Source organism: Corylus avellana, chromosome ca4 (genome assembly GCF_901000735.1).
Source record: "Corylus avellana chromosome ca4, CavTom2PMs-1.0".
Taxonomy (NCBI): domain Eukaryota; kingdom Viridiplantae; phylum Streptophyta; class Magnoliopsida; order Fagales; family Betulaceae; genus Corylus; species Corylus avellana.
Window position 1 is genome coordinate 25,564,598 of NC_081544.1, and position 7,779 is coordinate 25,572,376.

Here is a 7,779-nt window from a genome sequence, read left to right on the forward strand (position 1 = left end):
AGCGGTTGCGGTTAGCGGTTAGTGGCTAAAACCGCTAACCGCAACCGCCTAGGCGGTTAGTAAATTTTACTAACCGCCTCCGCTAACCGGGTAGCGGTTAACCGCTTTAGAATAACCGTTTTTTTTCTAACCGCTTTTTTTGGGCTTTTTTCTTTGGGCCGATTTTGGACCGGGTTTGGGCCGGTTTTGGGCTCACTTTAAACATTTTTTTTCTCATTTTAAACATTTTTTTTTTCCCTTTCCATGGCCATTTTAGCATTAAAAATTGCTATATACCAAAATCTTGTTGGCCACCTTCTACAAATCTACACATCATATAATATACAAATAAAATTACAACAAAATCATCACTTCACTTGTAGTCTTATACATAAACTCACAAGCAAGTTCATAAACTCACACATAGAAATAAAATAAAACACAAACAAATTCATAAACTCACAAGCAACCAAAAAAACCAACATGTATGGTTAAACTTGAAGCTTGAGGCTAATTTCAATCAACCAAAAAAAGTTCATAAACTCACAACTTATTGTTATTATATATATATAATATATAAATATATATTATATTTAAAAAAAAGCGGTTAGCGGATAGCGGTTAGCGGATTTCCAAAACCTACTAACCGCTAACCGCAACCGCCTAGGCGGTTAGCGGTTTTTACTAACCGCTTTCAAAGCGGTTAGGCGGTTAGCGGTTAACGGTTATAACGGTTAGCGGTTGCGGTTAGGCGGTTTTAAATTTCACCCCTAGTCTAGCGGGTTACACAACAAATTAACCACCGGAAGAGCATGTTTGAAATTGTATTTAAAAATTTTAAAAATTATTTTTTTGGTAAAAGTTTTATTTTTAAGTTTTTATCAAAAGTATGTTTTAGTTATTTTTAAGCTTTTTAACCCTTAACAGCGCTTTCAGTATTTTTTATCAAATAAATATTTTTACTTCAAATAGATTTTTTTAGTGTTAAACGTACTTTTAAGCTCTTCAAACGCACACCTAAACAGACCCTACATCTCATCATGAGAATTTAAGCTCAGTTTCATATATATATATATATAGTACAAGAGTTTAATGAGAAATCAAGATTCGATCTTGTTAGAATATTTTATATTATTATATTTCATAGGGTTTATTCCTTACTTTGGGTTTTTTGCTTATTACTCATAACCTCTATATTTATAGAGGTCTCTGCAATCACAGCAATCAATCATTATCAATATAATATAGTCCATTATTTCCTTCCGCTCTCTCTCTCATGCTTCCGCTCCAATATATTTAATATGGTATTAGAGTCTTCCATCGTTTGCCTTTTACAAGGTACGTTCCACCGAAGACAATTACAAAGAAATTCATTATCAAATATGAAATTCAAAAATAATAATAATAATAATAATAAAAATCACTCAAAATCCAAAACTTTAATAAAACCCAAATCTCACTATCTTTCATGGGATAAGATCACAATTGGTCTCTTTATTTTTTTTCCACCCCAAGCTATTCTTTTCACTCTTGGGCTGCACCACAAAACAAAAGGTTTGCGGACGGCGCTCTTATCTCTTCCGAAACTCAATACAAAACCAATATCAAAAGAAATTATAAAACAAGTGGAGCTAGAGACGGAGTTAGAATTCAATTCTTGTAGGGGCAGTATTAATAAGTTTATTTTTATTTTTAATGAGGAAATAAATAAAAATAATAATTAGATTTTGCATGTAGACATTCACTTTACCGTTACTAGTAAAATAATTGCATAAGATGTGGTTAATTTTTTTTTTTTTTTTGAAATTGCATGTACTTTGTACTTGATTTTTTTCCTAACAACATAACTAAACATTGAGTTGATTAGAGAAATTTCATTGGGTGGGTTTGATTATTGGAGCTCGGTGGTTATGTGTAATTGATCAACAGTGTTGGGGTTTTGATTTTTTGGCAATGGAAGGTGGAGGAGTGATTTTGATTGTTGCAAATTTTTAGCGGGTGAATTTTCTGCGGAATTTATAAAGCAAATGGGTTAACCAATTTTCTAACAACCCATTCCGCTTAGCCCAATTATAATCAACTAACCAAACTCACTATCTTCTAACTTTCTATTTTCAAAATTAGGCAACTTTCCACTACTTTTCCAAGCCATTCTTTGTCTCACACGTGGCCTTGAACTGCGTGCTTGGTTTTCAACTCACGCTTGACACTTCACCTCTCGAATCCTCTATTCATCTTCTCCCTTTCTTCTAAAATCTACCCGGTCAACTCAGGAAAAAAGAAAAGAAAGAAAAGTGGGTATTAGAGACTGAGAGAAAGGTTTTGAGAAAGAGGGGAAGGAAACGGTGAGAGAGAAAAGTGAGAAAAAGAGTGGAAAAAAAAAAAAGCAAGGGTAGAGAACTAAAGAGAGAAGCTGAGATTACTTACAGAGTCAATCATTGGACGTCGTTGGAAGTTTTTCTCTTTTCCTTGGTGACTTTATCACTGTTGGGTTAGGAACTTAGGGTAAAATTATTATTATCATTTTCTTTTGTTTAGCGGATTGTCTGGATCATTGAGAGTAGAAATTGAATTTTTTTTTTTTTTTTACCAGGGGTACCCTCCAAATTTTAACTTGAAAATACTTAAAATAAATAAATAAATAAATAAAATTGGCGCCCCTGGGTCGCCCCCTTATATCTGCCGCTGAGCGGAGCCCACTCTTGTTGTATTGATTGGTCAAGGCACCCACGTCAATAGAGTAGATGGAGGATTTGTACACGCAACTTCAATCTGTCAACATTATATATATATATATATATAAGAACCAGCGGGTCACAGAGAAGAGCAACCACAGCTAAGTCTGATCATGGCAAGCGAGGATACTGTGAAGCTTTTGGGATTTTGGGCTAGCCCATTTTCCATAAGGGTTGAGTGGGCTCTGAAACTCAAGGGTGTTGATTACGAGTACGTGGAAGAAGACATCTTTAACAAGAGCTCTCTTCTCTTGGAGCTCAACCCAGTTCACAAAAAGGTTCCCGTCCTGGTGCACCGCCAGAAAGTAATCTCTGAATCGTACGTTATTCTTGAATACATCGACGAGACATGGAAACAGAGTCCATTATTGCTGCCTCAAGATCCTCACGAAAGAGCCAAAGCCCGATTTTGGGCCAGATTTGGAGAAGAGAAGGTAATCAATCCAAAACAGACTACATTAATCTACGCTACTTTTACAAGCATTTTTCTTTGTCTCCGGCCACCTACTTTCATTTGATAATTTATGTGGTTGCTTTTTAGCTGAAAGGAAACGTGATGGGCCCAAACCTTGGAATTTTGTTTCTACTTTTCTACTTTTTATCTTAGTTTTCGTTCCAATTATTAAAATCAGCGTAAAGAGAAAATTATTAAGAAAATAAAAATAAAAAGAGAGAATTGTAAAAATAAACAAGAAATACACTTTTTTGGCAGCATCATCCAAATGGGTATATCATTTAATTGGATTATTTTTATTTTTATTTTTTAATTTTCTCTGGCTCGGCCAATTCCACCTATTACATAATTTTATATCATCTTTTTTTGTTTTTCTGTTCATTGGAATAGCTTTTCGAAGCTGCATGGAATGCTTTGTGTTCCCTGGGAGAGGAAAAAGAAAGGGCACTGAAATTAGCAATAGAGGCCATGGAAAAGATAGAGGAAGAGATCAAAGGGAAGGAGTTTTTCGGAGGGGAGAGCATTGGGTATTTGGACATTGCATTGGGGTGGATCTCCTACTGGCTGCCTGTTTGGGAGGAAGTTGGGTCCATTCAGATTTTGGACCCACTCACATTTCCCGCCACCACTTCATGGGCGAAGAATTTTCTGAATCACCCAATTATCAAGGACAACTTGCCACCTAGGCAGAAAATGATTCTTTATTTTCATGAACGCAGCAAATTCTTGTCCTCTCTTCCTCGTGGGTGGATTAAGATTTAGTTATATGTATGCTTTAATTTCTTGTGCTAAAATCCCTAGAGTCTAAGGTTTCGAAAAATAAATGTAATGGATTCCTTATTAAATCATCAGTTATTCTAAAAGTTTAAAGTTTATAAGAATATGCAAATTTAATCATTTAATCATTACTTTAATATTCTCCTTCATGTGTGGGATCAAACTCTCTTTTAATAGTTGTGGCTCAACACGCACTAAAAAAATCTTTACTTTTGTTAACGGCCCGTTAGTGACGTGTAGTTAGCAATGTGTGTGACAGGTTAACAAATTGAAAGTTACTAAAGAGAACTTAATAACGTGTCAAACAGACCCTACATCTCATCATGAGAATTTAAGCTCAGATTCATATTGTTTCAACATATATATATATATATATATATATATATATATATATATATATACACAAGAGCTTAATGAGAAATCAAGATTCGATTTTGTTAGAATATTTTATATTATTGTCTTCTCTAGGGTTTCTTACTTATTACTCATAGCCTCTCTATTTATAGAGGCCTCTATAATCACATCAATCAATCATTATCAATACAATGTAGTCCATTGTTTCCTTCCGCTCCAATATATTCAACAATATATTTAACATGATATTAGAGTCACTTCCATTGTTTGCATTTTACAAGGTATGTTCCACCGAAGACAATCACAAAGAAATTCATGATCAAATATGAAATTCAAAAATAATAATAATAATAATAATAATCACTCAAAATCCAAAACCTTAATAAACCCAAATCTCACTATCTACTATGGGATAAGATCACAATTGGTCTCTTTATTTTTTTTCACCCCAAGCTATTCTTCACTCTTGGGCCCGACCACAAAACAAAAGGTTTGCGGACGGCGCTCTTATCTCTTCCGAAACTCAATACAAAACTAATATCAAAAGAAATTATAAAACAAGCGGAGCCAGTGGCATAGTTAGGATTCAATTCTTGTAAAGGCGGTATTAATAAGTTTTTTTTTAATGAGGAAATAAATAAAAATAATAATTAGCTTTTGCATGTAGACATTCACTTTACCGTTACTAGTAAAATAGTTGCATAAGATATGGTTAATTTTTTTTTTTTTTTGAAATTACATGTACTTTGTATTTGATTTTTTTCTTAATAGCATAAACTAAACATTGAGTGGATTAGAGAAATTTCATTGGGTGAGTTTGATTTTTGGAGCTCGGTGGTTCTGTGTAAATGATCAACAGTGTTGGGGTTTTGATTTTTTGGCAATAGAAGGTGGAGGAGTGATTTTGATTGTTGGAAATTTTTAGTGGGTGAATTTTCTGCAGATTTAATAAAGCAAATGGGTTAACCAATTTTCTAACAACCCATTCCGCTTAGCCCAATTACAATCAACTAACCAAACTCACTATTTTCTAACTTTCTATTTACAAAATTAGGCAGCTTCTGCTTCTCTTATAATGGATGTCAGATGCATTCCACTACTTTTCCAAGCCATTCTTTGTCTCACACGTGGCCTTCAACTGCGTGCTTGGTTTTCAACTCACGCTTAACACTTCACCTCCCGAATCCTCTATTCATCTTCTCCCTTTCTTCTAAAATCTACCCGGCCAACTCAAGAAAAAAGAAAGGAAAGAAAAGTAGGTATTAGAGATTGAAATTGAATTTTATTTTTTTACCAGGGCGACCTCAAAATTTTCACTTGAAAGTACTTAAAAGAATTTTCAAGTAGGTATATCCGCCGCTTAGCGGAGACCACTCTTGTTGAATTGATTGGTCAAGGCACCCACGTCAACAGAGTAGATGGAAGATTTGTACACGCAACTTCAATCTGTCAACATTATATATATATAAGAACCAGCGGTCACAGAGAAGAGCAACCACAGCTAAATCTGATCATGGCAAGCGAGGATACTGTGAAGCTTTTGGGATTTTGGGCTAGCCCATATTCCAGGAGGGTTGAGTGGGCTCTGAAACTCAAGGGTGTTGATTACGAGTACGTGGAGGAAGACATCTTTAACAAGAGCTCTCTTCTCTTGGAGCTCAACCCAGTTCACAAAAAGGTTCCCGTCCTGGTACACCGCCAGAAAGTGATCTCTGAATCGTACGTTATTCTTGAATACATCGACGAGACATGGAAACAGAGTCCATTATTGCTGCCTCAAGATCCTCATGAAAGAGCCAAAGCCCGATTTTGGGCCAGATTTGGAGTAGAGAAGGTAATCAATCCAAAACAGACCACATTAATCTACGCTACTTTTACAAGCATTTTTCTTTGTCTCCGGCCACCTACTTTGATAATTTATGTGGTTGCTTTTTAGCTGAAAGGACACATGATGGGCCCAAACCCTTGGAATTTTGTTTCTACTTTTCTACTTTTTATCTTAGTTTTTAGAGTTAAATACTAAATACTCTCGAGATTTCACAATTTTTTTTTTTTTTTTTTGGGAAGGATTTGATATTTTATCATGAGAGATCTTTATAATTTTGATAATAGACCAAATTAATTATTTTAGTTGACTTAATGGAATTTCATATGAACCAATCAGATGTTGACACGTGATACATATTTAATTTTTTTATTTTTTTAAATAAAAAAAAATATTATTTTTAAAAAAAAAAAACAAAAAGAAAAAAAAAAAATGAGGGTGGCTCCCATCTGGCCGGATGGGGGTTGCCTCAGCCACCGCCTTGGCTCCAAGGGGGTGGCTGCCCAAACGGGTGGGCAAAAACCCGCCCAATCCTCAGACCCGACCCGACCTGACCTGCTCTCGGCTCGTGCGAGTTTAATGTTTATTTTCGCGGGTTCGAGTTGAGAATATCTAACCCGTGCGGTGCGGGACAGGGCTGGGCGGGTTTCGGGTTTACTAAAATTTCCTATGCGGGTATCCGCCCCGACCCGCTCCTACCCGTAGGCCCTAAAACACAAAAAGAAAAACTTAGACTTACCCATAACCCATTCGATTTCGGCAAACCAATACTCAAGTTCTCAACACTTGACACAGCCCGACAGCCGCACTGTACAGTGCCACGGTCAGCACCTTGAAGGCTCTCAATCTCTCATCAGAAATAAGAAATAAGAAATGATGATTTGGAGGCTATGGTGAAATTCATAACACAGATCCACTAGATGAAGAAGAAGAAGGCTTTGAAGAGTTGCCCGGTAAAAGTTGTAGCAAAGCTTTTTTTTTTTCTAGAAAATAGATACAAAGCTCCTTTTTATTTCTAGCCTTTGGATCATTTGCTTTAAATCCTAACCATAGAAATCTTATCACCAACTTGAGCTGCAAAGCTCTTTTTTCTAGGAGATTGGTACAAAGCTCTTTTTATTTCTAGCCTTTGGATCATTTTCTCTAAATTCTAACCGTAGAATTCTCATCACCAACTTGAGCTGTCATCCATTACCACGTAAGGCTGTCATCCAGCAGCCCATCATCTCATCTTGAAGAAGTAGCTTTCTAGTTTGTGATACTCAGCACCTTGAAGGCTCTCGATCTCTCATCTCACTCAGTCATTCTCGCCTCTTGATCCTCTCGGCAGTCAGCTCTTGATCTCTCATCTCACTCAGTCACTCTCACCTCTCGATCCTCTTGGCTCTCAATCTCTCATCTCACTTAGTCACTCTCGCCTCTCGATCTCTCACTCTCCCCTCTCGATCTCTCAAACCCGACCCGACCCGCAAAACACGCACCTATTTAACCTGCACCACAAATACCCGACCCGTCGAATCTTGGTCATTGGGCTCGGGTGGCGGGTTGGAAAATCCCAAACCCGCAAGGTGCGGGGCGGGTGGGAAAAAACCTGATACCCGCCCCGCCCCGACCCGTGCCCAGCACTAACCCCCAGTACCCACTGGGGGTGGTTT

General features: G+C 36.7%; 2 protein-coding genes across 2 annotated transcripts in view; both read left to right on the top strand.

The window, feature by feature from the left end:
• Positions 1-2,800: 2,800 nt before the first annotated feature.
• Positions 2,801-4,054, top strand: LOC132179022 (probable glutathione S-transferase). Its single transcript, XM_059591635.1, has 2 exons — positions 2,801-3,148; positions 3,559-4,054. Exons 1-2 carry the CDS (start codon positions 2,828-2,830, stop codon positions 3,928-3,930), a joined length of 693 nt encoding a protein of 230 aa, XP_059447618.1. The 5' UTR covers positions 2,801-2,827; the 3' UTR covers positions 3,931-4,054.
• A 1,570-nt stretch (positions 4,055-5,624) lies between these two features.
• LOC132178781 (probable glutathione S-transferase) overlaps positions 5,625-7,779 on the top strand; it is a 3,326-nt gene continuing 1,171 nt past the window's right edge. The window contains exon 1 of the mRNA XM_059591332.1: positions 5,625-6,133. Coding sequence (XP_059447315.1) covers positions 5,813-6,133 — 321 coding nt within the window. The 5' untranslated portion in view covers positions 5,625-5,812. The remainder of the gene's footprint in view (positions 6,134-7,779) is intronic.

Coding starts and splice junctions, on each gene's coding strand:
- LOC132179022 (XM_059591635.1), top strand. CDS start 2,828: ATGGCAAGCGAGGATACTGTGAAGCTTTTGGGATTTTGGGCTAGCCCA. Junction 3,149..3,558: donor CCAGATTTGGAGAAGAGAAG/GTAATCAATCCA, acceptor TCATTGGAATAG/CTTTTCGAAGCTGCATGGAA.